Below are 21,088 nucleotides of genomic sequence, written 5' to 3'. Positions count from 1 at the left end.
CAGCCTCAGCTCACAATCAACGAACATACACGAATCAGAGTGCAAAACGGAGATCATCACCATCACAGTAATATATGAAAGGATATAGAGAAATCGAGCTAACGAGAATTTAGAGAGAGTTGCCCCTGACTCCAGGTAGCCAAAATAATCGACTAAAGGAGAGTGGTATAAGAACGCCATTATTCGAGACAATTCAGTACTACATATGAATTCAGTGCTTCACTGCAATACGAATGCTTTCTTTGAAATGATTACACTAACAAACTTGTTTAAAGGTTGCTAAAAACTCCTATGGTTCATGGAACTAGCAAATCAAGATAAACAACAAGCTCTGAGTTTATGATTTTCTTGCAAATCGAAGAAAGCACAAAATACCTACCAGAGCAACTGCAGCAACTGAAGATGCAGCCGCCATTAGTAAGTCTACATTGCCACCGGGAGCTTTAACTTTATCCTCAGCTGAAATGCCATTAACATTGTTGTCGACGCCTCTTTCAGTAATCAGTGTTTCCTTCTCCTCCAACTTTTTCTCCAACTCAGTCACTTTACTCATCATTTCTATTACCCTTTTCTCTAACTCGTCTTTCACTGAATGAAGTGCCTCCTTCTCCCTTTTCCACGTCTCGTTCTTCTTCAGAGTTGCTTTTAAATCCTCGAGTTGATTCTTCAAGCCCCTTATTTCTTTCTCCTTTACTTCTCCTTCAGCTCGATGATCTTTTTCACTCGCTTCCAACTTGTTAAGTTTCACCAATAACAAGTTCCTTTCAGTCTCAACGGTTTCCAATTTCACCCTCTTCTCATTATCACTACTCTTTAACCCTTCTAGATCCAACTTCAGTTTCGATAGCTCAGAATTCGATTCTTCCAGATCGTTCATTGAAGTTATGAGATCATGCTGCAGCCGAGACTGTTCACCCTCGAGCTCTGCTGCTCGGCCAGCTACCGGTCCTAGAGCCTTATTGTCCGACTCAAACTTCTTTGCCTTCTTCTGTAACTCCACTTTTTCGTTCTGGATTTCCTCAATCGAGTGCTTAGATTTCTCCATCTTTTCTTTGATGACTTGATTCTCGCGAAAAAGTTGATTATTCTCTTGCTCTAACGCCGCTATCTTGTGTGTCAGCGGAGCAGTTTTCAATGCAGCATCCGAATCTTCCTCTCCTTCGATCTCCACAGCATCATCAAAAACATCTCCATTGGCAGCATTCTCGTCCGCCATAGTTAAACCTGAAATTAATCCAACAACTACTACGCCTCAGTCCCAAATAAATTGGAAATCCGAGAATATTCATACCAATCAATAAATCCAAAAGAATAAAAACTTTAAGAAGATCAAAAACACCCTCTTTCAACAACAGCAACCTCATCATCGTCATATCCGATAAGATACCACTAAATGGAGTCTAGGGAGGGTTGAGTATGCACAAACGTTACCACTACCTCGTAGAGAAATAAAGGTTGTTTCCGAGAAAAAACACCCAATACACTGACCCAGAAATGAAAATTTTCAAAATCACCCAATGATGAAAAAACTAAAATTAATCGAAAATTTTGAAGAACACTCAATTCACTGATCCAAAAATGAAAATTTTCTAAATCACCCATTGATGAAAAAACTAAAACTAATCGAAGAAATTGAATCAATTCACTGATCCAAAAATGAAAAATTTTCAAAATCACCCAATGATGAAAAAACTAAAATCAATTCACTGATCCAAAAATGAAAATTTTCAAAATCACCCATTGATGAAAAAACTAAAATTAATCGAAAAAATTGAATCAATTCACTGATCCAAAAATGAAAAATTTTCAAAATCACCCAATGATGAAAAAACTAAAATTAATCGAAAATTTTGAAGAACACTCAATTCACTGATCCAAAAATGAAATTTTTCAAAATCACCCATTGATGAAAAAACTAAAATTAATCGAAAATTTTGAAGAACACTCAATTCACTGATCCAAAAATGAAAATTTTCAAAATCACCCATTGATGAAAAAACTTAAATTAATCGAAAAAATTGAATCAATTCACTGATCCAAAAATGAAAATTTTCAAAATCACCCATTGATGAAAAAACTAAAATTAATCGAAAAAATTGAATCAATTCACTGATCCAAAAATGAAAAATTTTCAAAATCACCCATTGATGAAAAAACTAAAATTAATCGAAAAAATTGAATCAATTCACTGATCCAAAAATGAAAAATTTTCAAAAATCACCCAATGATGAAAAAACTAAAATTAATCAGAAAATCTGAAAAAACACCCAATTCTTTCAAAATAACCCAACATGAAAAAACTCAAACAAATCAAAAAATCTGAAAAAAAAAAAAACACTTCACTGACCCAGAAGTCATCAATTTTTTTTTTCTAAATCACCATAGAATTCGAATTACAAATACAGCATTTCCCTTATTCAACCAAAATAACATCTACCCTTCAACCCCAAACTAACAAGATCCTCAACATCCATTTTCATTTCATATATATATACTCAAATTCTGCAATTTCATATTTAAAAATTATTAAAAAGTAAAAAGAATAAAAATTGGGAATGTGAAAACTTACCTGAGAAATGAAGAATGTGAATTTGATTTGGATTAGGGTTTTGCTTTGTTACTGCATTTGATTCCAAAAGATCAAATTTTTGTTCTTATTCAATTGTGATTTTCGATTGAGCATAAGAAAAACAAATTCATGATTTTTCCATAAAATTATGTTACAAAAGCCCAAATCTATTGGGCCTAGTTTAGTGGTAGTAGGGTAACCTATTATATTTCTCGAGAGTCTGTTATAAACAGTCTCTCTATTCTACATGGATAACGATAAAATCTCGTACATAATATATTACATTTATAGAATCACATAATATGTTGTTGTATGTTTATTGTTATGTATAGAGATAAAGATTATTCTGTTATTATATTGTTTACATCGATTTATTATGTTAAAATTGAAAATATATAAAGTATTTCATTCGATATGTATGATCTTATAGTAACTTTATCGTAACAAATTAAACGGTATTGTGTTACGTGAGTTTCGTTACACTATAAGTTGAATGAGCTTTAATATAACACTCGCGTAAAAAAAAATAGAATGTAATACGGTGAAGAAATAAAGAGATTCTTCCATATTAAAATCATGTTAAACAAGAAATTTTTTGTTATCGCTTTATTGATTTGGCCAATGGTGTAAAGGTTAAGGTATGAGTGGGATTGAAAGTGTGAAAGGAAAAGGTGTAAGAGAAATGATCTTTAATAGTAGCCTTTTATTCTCAATTTCGATGTTTGGTCTTCGTACAAGTTTGATTGAATTTAGATTTTTTAATTATAATTACGTTAATGATTTATTGAAAAACAGTTTTACTATTTTTACAAGGTAGGACTTTAGGTTTAAAGATGCAATCCTTTCTAAATTCTATTTATGAAATTATACTGAATATGTTATTGTTATTGTTGCTGCAAATTGTAGGGTCTGATTCTAAAAACAATACGCTCCTCAAGACTACCGACTAAATATAAATGGATCTTAACCATCTCGCTCAATCAATATGATTCTTCAATCTTGTGAAAATATGTTTTAGAAATTTTATTAGTGGATCCACAAATTAATTTGATCATTGTTTGTTATTAGTTGGAGCTAAACAAGGTATTATATTCAAATTGATGGATTATTAATGATTATTAGTCTATGACTCTTTTGACAAAACCTCTCATCCTTAGACCTTGATAGATAAAAATAGAATCGTAATCGGGTAAATAAGTAATTATTTATTTTTTTGTTAGATATTTTAAATTTGAATTATGAGTAAATCATTGTTTTTGTTTAGAACTGTTTTACATTTTATATAAACTTTTCAACATGAATTTTAATTTAATATAGTTTCAATATAAATATCAAACGGAAAAAAAAAACATCGTTAGACAAAAATTCACATTGAATTTGAGGTCAATGAAAATGTCAAAATCTCCTATAAGATTTCATGATGTTAAAAGCTTCCTTTTTTTTTTGTTTCCTAAATAAGATCTCTAAATTTAGACAAATTAGCATTTTTGTTCTTAAAACTCATTCAAACAACTTTTTATTATTTTTTTTCATTTTTATGTTCATGGTTCGATATCTGTTTTAAAATTTGATAAAATTTAAAATTTAAAAATAAAAGCTCTATATTTAAAACGACACCGTACTCAAAAATAAAATCTCAACTTTTTAAATAACACAATAGAAAAATACTTATCAATCTGTCGTAACTTTCGATCATTATTTAAAACTTATAAATATATTTTAGACAATAAATTTCCAAATAATTATATTTAAATATTAGATAAGGTAGTTGCCAAGTCTTATATGATGTGTGTAATTAAGTCAAAGATAATTATTAGGTTGCTTTCTTCCTAAAGTTTGACAAGGATATTATTATCCAACTCATATAGGCTATAATTTTGTCATTTTTTATTATATGATATGAACAAGTGGCCCATCACATTTTTATGACTTAAATTTAGTTGATAAAATTAAAATACATAATATTGTGATTGTGATAGTAATGATTAAACTATATACCATTTATCAAAATATGTTTATTCATAATATATGTGTGGATAATCTTATAAATTCTTATATTGTTTTTTTTAGTAGCTAAAATTAGACCATAACTTCAAAATGCACATAGACTTAAATATATTTTATAAACGAATTCATATTATTTTTGTTGATATTATTGAGAATTTATAAGAATTCTACAAAAATCAAGTAGAAAAATAATTTAGTCAAAAAATCAATGTAGTTCATTATTTGTTGATTTTTATTATTGATATAATTGTAGTTTATATTTATCCTATAATATAATCGAATAAAGAGAATTTTTTTTTGTCATATGATAAATATAATTTAACACGAATTCATAATAATTCTCTGTTACATTCACAATAATTTTTTCTTTGCCAACATAAACAAAAAAGAAATAATAATTTGATTGAGAAACTTCTCGAATCAATAGTGATATATCAATTTATATTCAAACTCTTCGTATTGAAATGAATTTAATTGACCTTTTATGAATATATGAATTAACGTACGAAAACAACCTTTTTCGTATAAATAACATTGAATTACTGAATGTCATTTTCGTATATATTATTTCTCAAAATTTTCATATGTTTAAAGTATCTCAATTATTATTCATTATAGTATCTATTTTTAGTTTAATTTATTGCTTTGATATAAGATTTTTTCACATTATTAGAAGTCAACTAATTATTATTGTAAGCATTAATTAAGAGTATATAAATAAGTAAAACACGAAAAATCAGTTACGTGTATAAGACCTTTACATTATTTATGTATAAAAAATTAAGTCCTATCCATATTACTTATTAATACACCAACAATCTAATTTTATATGATAAAGTATTAAATTAAGGAAGTTAACTATTTTTTTTATATATCAATTTTCTAAACTATTGGTAGACATTGAAAATAAAAATGTTTAATTTTAATTGAGATTCGATAAGATATATTTGATTTCAGTTTGGATTCTTAAAGGTTAGTCTACCTTAAAGTTTTCTAGTTCATGTCTATATAAAATATATTATATTTCTTGAAGAGTCATCTCCAATACTCGGCAAATTTATGAAATATTCATAAATATTAATAGAGGTAAAAAAATCTCGAATATTTTATAAATTTATGAAATATTAACGGCTCTAGGAGGAATCTAAAAAAGACGAAAAAAATCAACGGAGGATCAACATCGTACTTCTATTAGTTTATCAATAATCTGCTTGTTTCTTTGCGTTTTGTTTATATTCTTGTTTCAAGTTCTGTTTATATTTTTTTTTCATCGAATTTTGTTTATGGTTGTTTTTTCTCCATATATTTATGGGAGTCTCACACAAATCTCATGGTGTTAGAATAATTAAATCATATCGTTAGTTTTTTTTTTCAAATTACAAAAATCTCTTAAATTTGGTGAATTTTGCCGTTTGATTTGGATACATCCCTTAACTTTTTGATTTATTGCATCTCAATTTCGGAATCATCACTCAATGTAAAATACATCGCTCATAGTGATGTATATTTGAGATAGGAGAGAGTAATTATTTTTAATAATTATTTCAAATGGTAGAATTTTTTTAAAATTACGATAAATTAAGTTATGTTTTTAGATAATTTTTTTTAAAAATAATATTTATTGCAAACGATATTTTTGATATTATTATGAATTTTTAAACATTTAGTATTTGAAGTTCATAGTTCGAGTCATTTAAGGGAAAAACATTATTTAATAACACTAAATCTTTATAAATAAATTATTTTTTCTGTTATTCTAGTGAATTTAATAAAAAGATATTTTATAAATTTAAAATTGAATCGAAGAGGAATTATTTATTAATTCTACGAATCAATTGATTTTATTTCCTATTTCCTACCAGAGGATGAATTATTTTCTTGAGGGATTAAAAATATTAGATTTGAATCTTCTAAAAAAATTAATTTGAAATATCCAAAATAAAAAAAATAAAATAATATTCTCTATGATAATATATATGTATAAATCAGGTTTCATTAGTTATTACATCATAATCTCTTTTTATACCTATTGTAGACTCAATTCTTTTTTACACCTCTAAATATATAAAAAATCTATATTTTTCAGTAACTTGCACATTTTTTATAAGTTAGTTGAGAAGAAAAAAAAACTATATCCTAAAATTTATATTTAACTGAGCAAGTGGAATTTAGCAATGTTTATATCATGTGGGTGAAAAAAATCAAACCTTCTCATCCATTATATATATATATACAATTTGTATTGTTTGAATAATTATTTTTAGTATAATAAATTATTATGAATATATGAAAAAGAGATCTGGTAAATAAATTATGTTATTAGAGAATACTTTTTTTCTTCTTCGAGATTTAAACTTTTTGATGAAAAAAATTAGACTTTAATCTCAAGTTTATATACTCTTTAACATTTTGTTTGAATGATTGTTACATATAGTATTATATTCTTTTAATAAATATAACGTATGAATAGATTATTCATTTTTATTTTTACATAATGTCACACGTTTATAATTTGAATGATACGTCTATTAAAAAGTAAGATACGAGATTAACATCATAATTACACAAAATAGGTTGTTAGATAAATGCAACTTTTCGTCATTAGATATATCAATTCATATATACGATACAATGTAATAAAATTTAAATAACAATCAGAACAAATATTTTATTTAAATTAATAATACAATATATAACTACCATTCAAACGAGATAAAGTAGTTGATAGTCATCAAAGATTATAATATTAAATTCGATATATTTTTAATTAAAATTTTCATATCTAAATGTACAAACAATATTACTTATGATAAAATATTTCTTATAATCAAAGATTTCAAATACGAATCTTAAAAAAAGAATTAAAAGATAAATATACTCTCGCACTATCGTATATGTTATACATATATTATTTTATTTTCGGACACATCGACAAATATATCCTTTATATTAATGAAAACACAATACAATCTTATCTGTTCAAAAGTATGATGGAATATCTACATTTCACTTACGGTAATTTGAAATACATTTATTTTTTTTCTAAAATAAATTATTTTTGACTTTTCTGACACGAATCTGAAATAATCGAAGATAGATAAAAACTTGAAGATCTTAAGCATTTATATTTCTTTTCCTTTTGTGTTTTTTTGGGTGTGTGTTAACTTTTTCTGCAATTATAGATACTTTCTGAGCTCTCTCTCTAAGCTCCAATCATTCTCCTCTCTCTCTCTCCTCTTTTGGGCCAATTTTGGTTTCTGGGTTTCTCTCTCTAGAAGTTCTTCACTGGTGTCACGGCGGGAGAAAAGGAAGTGAAAGTGTAGAAGCAAGCAATTCCTCTGTTTTTACGAAAACTGTTTAATTTCTTCTTTGCTGCTAAATCATCTATTGGGGACTCTATTTTGGTATCAGCTTTGTGTTGGGAGTGTGCGATCATCCTGATTTTGGTCCAATTGCAACCGTTTCATGAGGTAATTTTTTATTCCACCTTTTTTGGGGGGATTTTTTGGGCTTTTTGTGTTAGTAGAATATATTTATTTTGGTAAATTTTAAGTGGGTGTTTGAGTTCTTGGTTGAATTCATTGAATTTTGTGTTATGGGGTTGTTGATTTTGTTGTTTTTTTTATTTTAGGTGTAAAAAGTTGTGATCTTTTTTGGGTTTTAGCTGATTTTAGTTTTTATGGGAGGTAAGAATGGTGAAATCAATTGTTTGTTTGGAGTTTTTTTGGCAGTTTCAGCTTTTTTTATATGGGATATGGTTGACCAGCAATTGAAGTGAATTCGAAGAACTTAATATGTTTATGGGTTTGATAAGTTCAGTAGAGTATTTTATTTTTTGGAATTTGCTTGAATTCTTGAATTTTGTGTGTTTTCTGTGGCAGATTGTGTTGATCTTTGGTCTTAATTGTAAAAAGTTGTGATCTTTTTTTGGGTTTTAGCTAATTTCAGCTTTATGGTAGGTAAAATGGTGAAATCAATTATTTGTTTAGAGTTTCTATGCTAGTTTCAGCTTTTTTGATATGGGGAATGGTTGACCAGCAATTAAAGTGAATAGCAATAACTTAATATCAGTAGAATATTTTATTTTTCAAAATTTAAGTGTGTTTGAGTTCTTGCTTAAATGTGTTGAATTTCATGTGTTTTGTATGGCAGATTGTGTTATTCTTTGGTTTTACGTGTATAAAGTTGTGATCCTTTTTTGGGTTTGAGCTAATTTTAGTTTTTATGGGAGGTAGGAATGTTGAAATCAATTGTTTGCTTTAGAGTTTTTTGTTCCAGCTTTTTTGATACGGGGTATGGTTGACCAGCTAATACAGTGAATCTCGAGGACTTAATATCAGTAAAATATTTTACTTTTTGGAAATTTAAGTGGGTGTTCAGGTTCTTGCGTGAATTTGTTGAATTTTGTCTGTTTTGTGTGGCAGATAGTGTTATTCTTTGGTTTTAGGTGTAAAAAGTTGTGATTTTTTTTTGTTTTTTGGCTGATTTCATTTTTCGGGGGAGGTAATCATGGTGAACCAATTGTTTATTTAGCGTTTCTTTGCAAGTTCGCTTATGTGGTTTGATGAGTTGTAGTATCTTTGATATGGTATTGGGTTTGACCAGCAAGTATAATCCAAGAGCTGATCTTTTCCTTTTTGTTTTGGAGCTGAAATTGTTTCACCTTCTATTGTGGGTTTGCACGAACTATTAAGTTAAAAGTTAGTAGCTGAGCTTTATGTTACTTTCGTCATTACTTATATGGTTATGTTGATAATGATATTGGTAAGTAATGGTTTCAGTTGACAATGATGGCAATCATGTTTCTTTCTTTGTGTGCAATGAGATTTGATAAATGTCAGTTGATTATCGGTTTGGGTTGGTTTACCAGTTGGAATCCTGGGCTGATCTTTCCTTTTTGTCTTGACTTGTTTCAGTTCTATTGCAGTTTACCAAAGCATTGGACTTTAGTTAATATTTCGTACTAAAAAAACTACTTCTCAATCTCAACCTAGTTTAATTCAACTTTATAAACTCCTCTGTATTTGTCCTGTTCTATTTGAGACAGTTTCATCTTTGTACTCGATAATTTTTTTTTATATAATTAGATGTTCTCTAAATTTAGCAGCCTAGCTTATTATTCATATTGCCATTTCTTATATGAATAGGTTGAGAAGTACATTATCAAAAGGTTGAATAGGTTGAGAATGATTTTGGTACTTTTTGTGGACTCTTCCTTGTTACATGTTGATTTATTATTATGTGACATTATAATGGTCTCTGTGTAAAAACGGGTGAAAGAGAGATCTTAACTTTGTGATATATATTGAATGGTTGCTCTTCTGGTGCTTAGTTCTTTATCAAGTATAGGATATTGCTCTTCCCTTGTGTAACTGTTCGTAACTTGTGAGTTTTTGTTCCATGCAAGCATGGTTTCAGTTTTTTCTTTCTGCACTCAAATGCTCATCACTGTAAAATACATATGCCTAATTGCAAGTTTTGAAACTCTTTATCTTATAATACTTATCATTCATGTCAGTTAGTACTTCTGTTGAAATATCCGAGAAGAGATATTTAGTTTGTTAACTCATAGATGTTCAAAAACCTTTAGGTCAACTTGATGTGAACAACTCACTTACTGCTACAAAGATGAATATGTTCTGATTTTATTTCATTCTTTGGGTTCTAGGGGAAATTTTGTGCAAAACTTCTTCCAATATGTATCTGCTCCTTGCCAACTATCTTTGTGCTCTTTGTATGTATTTTGTATGTTATGTCACTTGTTTGATCAAGTAACCTTTCCCTTATTGAAAGAGTTCTATCTGATATTATTAGGCAAATCGCAATGTATAGCACTTAACAGTTTAGTTTTAGGTACTTGCCCTTTTTGAATAATGCTTCTCACGGCATTTTATTTCTTAGTCGTATTTGCAGGAACTGACTAGATGGAGAAGCCTTTAAAGAAACCTATGTCAAACGACTCTGAAGGTAAAACTATTCTTTTAGCCTATGTAAAGCATAAACAGTTTGATACAATTTTGTTACGCTCTCGATGAATTTACACGGTACATTCTTTTACGGCGCAATAGCTGCTTCAACAAAGGCTCCTTACAAAGAGAAGAATGCTTGGGCCATTCCCCTTGGATCCGCTGCATATCATGCATCAACTGATACAAGCTTGTTCTCTAGCTCATTGCCTGTGCTACCACATGCAAAATGTGAGTATAATCTTATTTTTTGATTGTCTTGGTGTCCTTCAATTTTAGGCCAAGTCCTGTAACTGTTTTTGTTAATGTGCAGTAAACTTCAATGAGTCTGAGCACTATGGTCAATCCATTGACGATAGCTCACCTAGCTTAAGCAAGCTTCAATTGGAAGATAAAATTAAAGATCCGTTAGAAGAGGTTGAGTCAAGTCCAGTTGGGTTCTTGCTTCCAGGGGATGAAGATGAGCTACTCGCAGGCTTAATGGATGACTTTGATCTTAGTGGATTACCGTCTCAGCTGGAGGACTTGGAAGATGATTTTTTTGGCAGTGGAGGACTAGAAATGGAACCTGAGGATCAAAATAATTTACTGAACGGTTTTGCAACCTTAGGCATGTATGACGGTATTCCTGGAAGCAGTAGTGGACATTATAGTGTTCCAAATGGGGCTGCAACTGTTGTGGGGGAACACCCATATGGAGAGCATCCATCAAGGACATTATTCGTTCGAAATATTAACAGCAATGTAGAGGACTCGGAGTTGAAATCCCTCTTTGAGGTAATGCGTAACTTACCATATTCTTTAAATTTGCCTCTGTTAACTTGCTATTCTTTTTTCCGTGCTTCATTTATTGCAGATTTGCAGTTGAAAAGCTTGTTCATTCTGTTTGTGCTAGGATTATTTTCTTTTGGGTGATTTCATATGCTTGAACGGTAAAGTTGTCTCTGTGACCCGTAGGTCACGGGCTCGAGCCGTGGAAGCAACCACTAATGCTTGCATTAGGATAGGGTGTCTACATCACACCCCTTGGGGGGGGGGGACCCTTCCCCGAATCCTACTAATGTGGGATGCTCACTGGGCTGCCCTCCTTCCTGATCTAGTTTCTCTGGTCACATATCACTGGGCTCAGAGGTGTCACGTGTTTTGCTTCTATGGAATTAAGACAGAATAAAAATAGATGACTGGGCATTATTCTGGTTAGGTTGGGTTTTTATTTATAAAAATCTTTTGGCTAATGAATTGAAGTTGAAGAATTTGACCCGTAATCTGCTACTTTAGCCTCTGTATTATATTCAACCCATGCTTCCGTTTTCAGAGCTTGATTCCGGTCTCTTTTTCTGTTTCTCTGCTTTGTGTTTGTCTATTAATTCTTAAAGAGGTTTTTCACTTCATTCGTCACTGGAGTCCTTGATCTGTATCGATTTTGATGGGAGACTTCTAACCTAGTGTTACTATACCTTTTCTGAAGCAATTTGGTGATATCAGAACCCTATATACTGCATGCAAGCATAGGGGCTTTGTGATGATATCTTACTATGACATCCGAGCTGCTCGAACTGCAATGCGTGCTCTACAAAATAAGCCCTTGAGACGAAGAAAGCTCGACATTCATTTTTCCATTCCCAAGGTTTGAATCCACATTATTTAAGACATGCTAACTTGGAAAGACAATTCTAACTAATGTCCTTTGTTGCTACATCCAGGAAAATCCGTCAGAGAAAGATATTAACCAAGGAACTCTTGTCGTGTTCAACTTGGATCCATCGGTATCCAATGAGGATCTTCGGCAAATCTTTGGAGTGTATGGGGAAGTCAAGGAGGTATCAAGTTTACTTGATTGTTCACTGTTACTGCTATATTATTTTGTTGTTCTTGTGTTTATCCACAATTCTTAAACTTTTAAGCTTCACTAAATCATGTTGTATGCAAAATACAGATCAGAGAAACACCACATAAACGCCATCACAAATTCATCGAATTCTACGATGTCAGAGCAGCTGATGCAGCTCTGAAAGCATTAAATCGTAGTGACATAGCTGGAAAGCGGATAAAACTTGAACCCAGCCGACCTGGTGGAGCCCGTCGAAAGTATGTTCTGGCTCTGATATAAAAAATTTGCATTTCTTTTCACTTTCCGGTGTAATTTCGCGATGAAATTTATAAGCTAGCATTTTTGCCCTAATTTACAAGTGCTTATGGACAGGCATGCATGAGAAAAAGGAAGATAACTTAATGCAAAAGAAAGAAAGTGAAGCGAAAAGTAATCCCTTTAGTGTTTAGCATGCTAGGATTTCTTGGATCTTTTTGCATGTTGATCAGTGATGAATGCTCTGTTACGAGCCTACAACCTCATTACTCCATTTGAGCTTAACTCATTGACTGTCAAATTTGTATCACTGAAAGTTGACTGGTGATAAGAGTTACTTTCTTTTTGGGTATTATCTTCAGTTAGTAGCCTGCAACACCATTGATCCGGTAATAAAAGAACACCACTGTTCCACTAATATGGATTTTGGACTTGTATTACTGTCAAAATAAAGCTGCAAAAGTGGAATTCTGTTACAAATATGCTTGGTTATGTTATACTTGCGTTTCTGTTTCAAGTATTACAGGGTTTTTAACTGCCTCCTTCACATCTTTAGCCTAATAATTTTATGGATGAATTATGACATATGGCAAAATTGCAGCCACATATTTTACTATGCGTTATCAGTTGTATGTATTACTATGGTGCTATGATAATTTTTCTACTTTGTAATGTATCTGATGTTCGAATTTCACTAGTGACTTCTCTGACTTAGTTCTTAAGGGTGAATTTTTATTTATTTTCACTTGTTGAATGTACTATAGACTGTTGGCCATGATTTTACTCATTCTATGTTTTTTATAGCATTGGTCAATGTAGGCAGGTCTCTGTTACTTGTATCACGCTTGCGTTTCCATGTGAAGCTATTTGGCTGTAGGCCTTGTTCTAGGGTGATATTTGGACTCTTCCAGCACTCCCCTCACCTTCCTTTCCTTTCAAAAAATTTGCTTTGAATGTTACAAACAGCTGATGAGTATGAATCAAATACATATGAAGAATGTCTCAAAGACGCATTAGTGTATCTCCAGCCTTCTCCTTTTCCCAAGAAATCTGTTATAATCACTCTCCTTCTGCAGAGGCTTATTGTTTATTTGCTTGGTATATTATGCAAGTTGTTAACCAGTTAGGAAGAAAGTTAATTTTCTTTTCATGTCTAGTTTGATGCAGCAACTAACTCAAGAATTGGAACACGATGAAATTCGATCATTTAGGCACTCAGTTGGATCACCGGTAGCCAGCTCTCCTCCAGGTATTCCATTATCGTAATTGATGCTGTTTTTAACATTTCTTTAATTGTTGATTTAGTAGCATAACTGCTGATGTCAACCTGGAGGAGTCTGACCTGATAAAATGATGTGATAATGGTGTTATATCTAACAGGCAGCTGGTCAAACTTCGGCAGTCCAGTTGAACCCAACCCGTTGCGAGGTTATAGTCAATCACCTGGTCTGAGAAATCTCAGCCCTGTAAATGGTAATCTTATGCCAGGGCTGGCCTCTATTCTTCCTGGACACCTCTCAAGTCCGAAGATTGCACCCATTGGTAAAGATCCTGCAAGGGTTGGCCATTTGAACCAGGTAACTTCTAGTCCAAAATCATCTCAAGGAGTGGGTTATCAGCATTCTTTTTCAGTCCCTGAGCAGAAACTGGCTTTAAGCATAGGATCTGTGCCATTTGGTAACTCTAAGGCATCCGGTACTGGAACACTTTCTGGTCCACAGTTTCTTTGGGGTAGTCCCCCTATTCACTCAGAGCGTTCAGACTCTCCTATCTGGCCAGCTTCATCAATGGCACGTCCATTCGCATCAAATGGACAAGGACAAGGCTATCTCCATTCCCGTAGGCAAAGCTCTTTCCTTGGATCACATCACGTGGGGTCTGCTCCATCTGGAAATCCTTTGGATAGGCATTTTGGTTTTTTCCCAGAATCTCCTCAAACATCATATATGAACCCACATGCATTTGGCAGTGGATGTTCTAGTCATAACAGTGTAAATCAGGTGATGAATATAGGTAGCCTTGGAGCAATGAACATGGGTGGTGCTATTACTGGGAACTTTACTGAAAGTGGTTCTCCTAGCTCTAGAATGATGCCATTGACAAGGAATGGACCTATATTTTTTGGAAATGGCTCATATGGAGGAGCAGGAACAGTTAATGGTGAAGGACTGATTGAACGTGGTCGAAATCGAAAAATTGAAAGTGGTGGTAATCAGATTGACAACAAGAAACAGTATCAGCTTGATTTGGAGAAGATCATGAGTGGAGGAGATACAAGGACCACCTTGATGATTAAGAACATCCCGAACAAGTAAGAACTCTCGAAATTGTTCAACATTACTATTTTCAAAAAAAAAGAACTATCGAAATTGTAAATCATGTGCGTTTTGGTAAGATTTTTAACGCTTAATACTTTGTGTTTTTCTTCTTCATTTAAGATACACTTCAAAGATGCTACTTGCAGCAATTGATGAGTCTCATAAGAGTACATACGATTTTATCTATTTGCCAATTGATTTCAAGGTAGTGTACTTTTTTCATCTGTTGATATTTTTTGACAAGTTTATACAGAACTCTCCTCTAATCTCTAAACTTTGAGTGCCTTGTTTACGTTGAAGGTAGAACTAATTGTTTCACTGTTTTTCTGTTTCAGAATAAATGTAATGTTGGGTATGCCTTCATTAACATGGTGTCTCCTGCACATATTGTCTCCTTTTACGAGGTTGAGTTCTTTCCCAATTCCTTTTGGTGGTTTTTTTCTGGCCTGTAGCAAGCATAAACTGTAATAACCACATGCTCCCTCCATCCCAGTTTATGTTGCAGTGTTTGACTAGACGCGGAGTATAAGAAAGAAAGGTAGACTTGTGATGTAAAATAGGCCATAGACATCTCTGAGACTCAAACTCATCTAAGTGTAAAATGAGAAGTTTAAAGTTAAATTGTTTTTAAATAAGGTAGTATGGCATTCTTTTGAAACAGGCTAGAAAAGGAGAATATGATGCATAAATTGGGACATAGGGAGTATTTATTTGGTGAAGATTTTGCAGCCATTGAATGTGGTGTAATTCTCTCTTTCAGGAAGATTTTGCATGTATATGTTTGTCTCCATAACTAATCTGGATGTTCTGTATATTCTAGAATGGCTATAATCTTAGAAACTTGTGCAGGCATTCAATGGAAAGAAGTGGGAAAAGTTTAACAGTGAAAAAGTTGCATCATTGGCTTACGCACGTATCCAGGGAAAGGTAGCTCTGGTTACTCACTTCCAAAACTCAAGCTTGATGAATGAAGACAAAAGATGCCGACCAATTCTTTTCCAGTCAGAGGGCCAAGAGGCAGCTGATGAGGTACAATTAGTCATAGAGTACAGTGTAACTGAATAACTCCCTTGTGGTGAATTAGCCTTGTTGGGCTTACGGAAACATCTAGATTGTCTGAAAAACAAGTCTATCCTCCATAACTGTTGTCCGCTAGCAGAAATAACATGGTGTTCATATGCTTATAAACTGATTGCTTTTTTGTTTTTTCCAGGAAACATTGCCATCCAGCAATCTGAATATTTGTATCCGTCGGCCTGATGGGTCATATTCAGGAGATTCTCTTGATAGCCCAACAAGCGATATAGATGGGAGACCAGAGCTATTCACCGGAAGCAGCTGACCCTCAACCGTGGCAATGAGTGTTCTAACTGTGAATAGAAATTCAAGTACATAATTTGTCAATGAAACCAGGAAACTGCATATAGTTACTTATGTGTGCTAGTTGTGTCTGCTTTTTGGATGAAGGACACTCTAGAGCATGTAGGACGAATTGTTACAGAGGCCGCGAGCATTTTGTTTATATGTAGAATGATGACAATTGATCTATTTAACAGTGGGGGAAAGTAAAATAAGGTTTTAAGCATTCAGCCAACTTGTGAAGTCTCTCTCTGCTGATATGCTTTTGCCACAGTTTGGCTGTTATGCTTCTTGTTGTGATGAGATTCTCTTGACTAATGCATACTTTTTGATGTTATACTTGTGGGGCTGTTTCATAAGTGTATAGGATGGAGATTAACAGACCCTGCATTTTTTCTTGAATCATGTAATGACTGGCTTACTGTTGTATTTATCACATTTGTGGTTAAACGGAGCTTTTATTGTCTATGGAAATCTGTGTTATATGTTATCGTGGTTGACGGACATTGTTAAGATAGTTAATTATGGAGCAAGGATATAAGATCTGTATTATCGATCTTTGACTTGTTTGATATTGAGGCATAGTCGATTGATTCGTTATGGTTCACCAGAGAAAGAATCTTTTAGGGGTTGGTGGTGGTCTTTATGTTGCAACAACAATATGACTTTATTCACTGTTTGGGTTCAAATGTCAAGATTAGGTACATGCAGATAACAATATTGTTCATCTGAACCAATTTTTCAATTAAAATAGCAAAATGGTATTCTAGTGAACATATCATATAACATAACATGAAAAAACAGCCTCTAGAAATAGATAACTTGGTTGCTATAGGACACGTGAAATATTGTTATAGAGAACAAACGTGTAATTTGATAAGAGTTCCGTTAAATAGAGCTCACAATGACTGTCACAGAGTTGAGCAACAAGACAAGTTTCCGTTACAACAGCAAATCAGCAATGTCACATCATGCCAGTGAACAAATTTTCAACACTTGTTCACTATAACTGATCATCCTATCTAATGTTTCTTAGATTTGAAGAGCATCAGCTATTGATCCTGCCAAACTAATAACTTCAAATGGAGCCTTATTGGCGACGGCTTTCACAGTATGAGGACATGAATCTGTCGTCCAAAAGTAAGTGAACGCTTTCTCAGAGCCTACACAAGAAAAACATGGGCGATGTCAGAAACTCGGATGATAAGGAGATGCTGAAACTGAAAGGAAGGTGGATATAATTTCAGAGAGTTACTTACCATCATTCTTGTGAAGAAAACGCTCCCATGACCGGTTTGGGAAAATTCCATGGGTCACATAAGCACTAACTTTTGATGCACCATGAGCGGCCAAAACTTTCTGGGGTTAACCATAGCATCAAATTAGTACAGTATTAGCAACTTGTCATATGAACGAACTCATCAAAGTTGAGTAGCACCGCGCCTTTAGACAACAGTGCATTAGAAGGTGGAGGTGTGGACCTTAAAAGGAGATTTCTGTGACTTAAGAATGTTGCTAGTTTTAAAGTGAATTGACTCTCTTATTGTGCATTCTCTAACTTCCTACCTCCTTTTCCCTTCTTTTCTCGGTTTTTTAATTCAATAATCCAATTTGACATGGATTGTTGGGATCCTTAAGTTTGCCTCATCCAGTTAAAGGTATAAACCCCCGAAATCTCCTCACTGCTGAAGGCAAGAAGGTAAATAATGACACAGAGCAATCAGAACAGTTACTCGACCAACCAAAGACAGATCCGTCTTACACCCCCATTAAAACTAAAAATCATATATTATTATAAGTAGGAACAGAAAAGTTGAAATACCAAAATAACCCATATATAGTTGAGTTACTACAATAATACCATTATATTATTATGGGAAAATGCACAAGTACCCCCTCAACCTATGCCCGAAATCCCAGAGACACACTTATACTATATGAAGGTCCTATTACCCCCTGAACTTACTATATAAGTAATTTTTTACCCCTTTTCGGCCTACGTGGCACTAGCTTGAAAAAAAAAAGTCAACCAGCGTTGGACCCACAAGATAGTGCCACGTAGGACGAAAAGGGGTAGAAAATTATTAATAAAATAAGTTCAGGGGGGTAATAGGACCTTAGTATAGTATAAGTGTGTCTCTCAGATTTCGGGCATAGGTTGAGGGGTACTTGTGCATTATCCCTATTATTATTAAATAGTACTTTAAGTTCCATAACAGAAAACTTTTTACATACCACTAAAATGTTACCGTAATAATTTGAAGTGCATTTATGAGTATTCCTTTTGCCATTATCATTGAGTTGCATTAACAATTTTTCTTCTTAATTGCTGAATTTTGAGCACTTAAAACAATTACCGTTTTAGATTAAAAAAACTTAAACATTGGAGCATATGAAGAGAGAAGGTTAGAGCATATGGAGAGATTCATACAATATTAATATTTAATTGAAGAGAATACATGGTTAGATGTCACAATTTATTATTTTTCACTTCTTAATGACTTTAATTGCTAAACTTTTTAGCTCTACAATTAAATACATTCATTCACAACCTTTCATATACACAATTTCTCTCTTTATAAATTGAATAGAAAATATTAGTCCATTACACTTTATATTTTCACATCTTATAGTTCTTATGTAATCTTTTATTCATTGGTCATTTTTTTTTCATTTTTTATGGACATATAGTGTTAGATATTTGGCAATCTTGACAATCATATAATTGAAGTAATCTTTTTTTTTTTACCAATAAATATAGTGTATCCCACATGATTAAAAGAAAAAGTTTTTATCAATACAATCAGAAATTCTTCAGATTCTATTGATCTTTGCAAGTTGCAACCTTAGTTGAATGTTTTACCAGAAACATCATTTTTACCCTTTAAATATTGTATAATGCATCAATTATTCTAAAATAATTATATCATTTGAAATGTTTGGTATTAAATAACATGGGATACACGTGCAACATACGTGTTCGAGAACTAGTACATAAATAAGAGTAAAGAACACGGTAAAACCAGAGTTCCATGAGATGAAGATTTGCTAAACAAACCAGCTGGACCAAGAGGTGTTAAAAAGTTTCAAAGTATTGTCACATCTGGGGAGTAGACACATTTAAGTACACTTGACAAATATATTACAAACCCTTATCAGATCTAAAGAGGCAGTAGTACCTGGCATTCAATTAGGGTACCTCCAGACTGGACCAAATCGTCAACAATGACCACATGACAGCCAGCAGGATTACCCTCTTTTAGCCTGACGATTCTCTTATCACCTTCACGCACTTTAGTGCAGATAACCTAAATGACATAATCTGCTGATTATACAAAAGTTCAAGATTGGGTAACAGGCAGAAACCAAAGTAGAAAATTATAATTTTTAACTAACAGTGGGATAATGAACTAGTTGCTTGTGAAACCTCTTCCAAGCTCCATCATCAGGAAAGGCTATAACTATCTGGAAAATAAAATGACATTAGAATGTCACTACAATCAAGATAATTTATTGAAAAAACATACAAAAAAGCCCAGTAGGACTCCAGCCCACCTTTTCAGAGTTAGGAAGTTGCTGAAGACGTTGCTTCAGCAGTGGAATTCCAGTCTCAAACAGAGGCAGCACATGATCTCCAAAATAGAACCTCTCCTACAGAACAGAGAGAAGTATTTCACCATTAGAAAGATGAAATTTGCAGTATAACTATGGACTTCTCTGGGAACACACACAAAAAGAGCATAGCCTAAAAGCTAAAATAGGATATCTAACATGATTACGTGAAAGAAAAAGAAGTCATGCTTCCAAAGGATTGCAAACTCCAATTACCAATCAAACTAAAGAATCTAGGATACAAATAGCCAAAGCGACAATCACATCAAATAAGAGAGCAACGTGAATACAAAATGTACAACTAAATCAACCTGCAATGCATGTATGTCATAGATAACTAAGCTGGTTGGACCACCCCTTGATATTGGAATATTTGATATTATTCTGGCCATGGTAAATGCAGTGGCCACATCTCCTTCTTCCTCCATCCTCTCAAAGGTACCAGTTGGGAAGAAAGGTAACACAAGTGTAAATGAGGCGACAAACAGCCTTGGAAGTGCGAATATCACAGAAAGCTGTTCAAAGATGACTGCAGGTGAGCTGAAAGATGCTAGAAAAGCAACATGCTGCCCGCGGATATCATGTGCATTGTTTATAAAGAGATTTGGGAAACCATCAGCAAAACTCCTGGTACATGAATCCACATATTGATAAGCATTTGCCACAGGAAAGATTCAATGCTAACAACGGTACAATAATAGCATCATTTCAAAGCTATTAGCATACAAATTGCCAATTGAAAGCCTGATTATTTGGCCAATTACATAATATGCAGGAACTTAATAATCGAACTTTGTGTAACCAACACAAAAATGATGCTATAACTTATAAGCCTTCTTGTTTACCCTGGCTATTGTTGAAAACATTCACCTTTTTTACCACTAAACTGAAAAAACTAATCCCAGATTAAAGTATAATAACTGGCTAATTGTAGTCTTTCCTCAATCGAACTTTAGTGCCAAGCATCTGTTTCACACTCTACCAGAAAATAAAGTCTATGCGTCTGCTTTACCTTAGTCTAAGACTATTCACAACACCAACAAATGAAGGAAGCTTCAAAGGTAGCGATAATGGCTGTGTACAACCCACTCTCCCCATAGTGGAACTATAATGAGTATGTTATTGTTGTATCATGACAACATTGTCAACCACAATATAGAACTTTAACCCC

The 21,088-nt window shown here is 32.8% G+C and overlaps 3 protein-coding genes across 4 annotated transcripts in view; 1 reads left to right on the top strand and 2 right to left on the bottom strand.

The window, feature by feature from the left end:
- Window positions 1-108: 108 nt before the first annotated feature.
- LOC107032204 (peroxisomal and mitochondrial division factor 2) lies at window positions 109-2,719 on the bottom strand. The gene is made up of 2 exons (XM_015233789.2): window positions 2,570-2,719; window positions 109-1,224 (listed from the first exon to the last, which is right to left on the bottom strand). Exon 2 carries the CDS (start codon window positions 1,214-1,216, stop codon window positions 338-340), a length of 879 nt encoding a protein of 292 aa, XP_015089275.1. The 5' UTR covers window positions 1,217-1,224; window positions 2,570-2,719; the 3' UTR covers window positions 109-337.
- Window positions 2,720-7,722: 5,003 nt separating this feature from the next.
- LOC107002288 (protein MEI2-like 2) lies at window positions 7,723-16,795 on the top strand. Of its 2 annotated transcripts, none has more exons than XM_027912427.1 (13): window positions 7,723-8,046; window positions 10,490-10,543; window positions 10,645-10,773; window positions 10,856-11,319; window positions 12,011-12,169; window positions 12,246-12,362; window positions 12,479-12,630; window positions 13,786-13,877; window positions 14,009-14,939; window positions 15,067-15,151; window positions 15,282-15,350; window positions 15,796-15,975; window positions 16,160-16,795. In XM_027912427.1, the coding sequence occupies exons 2-13, from the start codon at window positions 10,501-10,503 to the stop codon at window positions 16,286-16,288; spliced, it is 2,550 nt and encodes an 849-aa protein (XP_027768228.1). In that variant the 5' UTR covers window positions 7,723-8,046; window positions 10,490-10,500; the 3' UTR covers window positions 16,289-16,795. The 2 variants fall into 2 exon arrangements, with proteins under 2 accessions (XP_027768228.1, XP_015055732.1); XM_015200246.2 differs by having other exon boundaries at window positions 7,724-8,046; window positions 10,478-10,543.
- Window positions 16,796-17,098: 303 nt separating this feature from the next.
- LOC107002708 (ribose-phosphate pyrophosphokinase 4) overlaps window positions 17,099-21,088 on the bottom strand; it is a 4,906-nt gene continuing 916 nt past the window's right edge. Inside the window, exons 2-7 of the mRNA XM_015200852.2 lie at window positions 20,229-20,544; window positions 19,861-19,956; window positions 19,702-19,770; window positions 19,485-19,613; window positions 17,565-17,664; window positions 17,099-17,468 (exon numbers count right to left, since the gene is read on the bottom strand). Coding sequence (XP_015056338.2) covers window positions 17,338-17,468; window positions 17,565-17,664; window positions 19,485-19,613; window positions 19,702-19,770; window positions 19,861-19,956; window positions 20,229-20,544 — 841 coding nt within the window. The 3' untranslated portion in view covers window positions 17,099-17,337. The remainder of the gene's footprint in view (window positions 17,469-17,564; window positions 17,665-19,484; window positions 19,614-19,701; window positions 19,771-19,860; window positions 19,957-20,228; window positions 20,545-21,088) is intronic.

This window comes from Solanum pennellii, chromosome 10, assembly GCF_001406875.1.
Source record: "Solanum pennellii chromosome 10, SPENNV200".
Taxonomy (NCBI): domain Eukaryota; kingdom Viridiplantae; phylum Streptophyta; class Magnoliopsida; order Solanales; family Solanaceae; genus Solanum; species Solanum pennellii.
This window is presented reverse-complemented; position numbering and strand designations above follow the sequence as displayed.

Bases quoted from the DNA above. Each gene is read 5' to 3' on its own strand.
- LOC107032204 (XM_015233789.2), bottom strand. From the start codon at position 1,216: ATGGCGGACGAGAATGCTGCCAATGGAGATGTTTTTGATGATGCTGTG.
- LOC107002288 (XM_027912427.1), top strand. From the start codon at position 10,501: ATGGAGAAGCCTTTAAAGAAACCTATGTCAAACGACTCTGAAG. The intron at 12,631-13,785 runs GTATGTTCTGGC...TTTCATGTCTAG, and splicing joins CCTGGTGGAGCCCGTCGAAA to TTTGATGCAGCAACTAACTC. The intron at 13,878-14,008 runs GTATTCCATTAT...TATATCTAACAG, and splicing joins GGTAGCCAGCTCTCCTCCAG to GCAGCTGGTCAAACTTCGGC.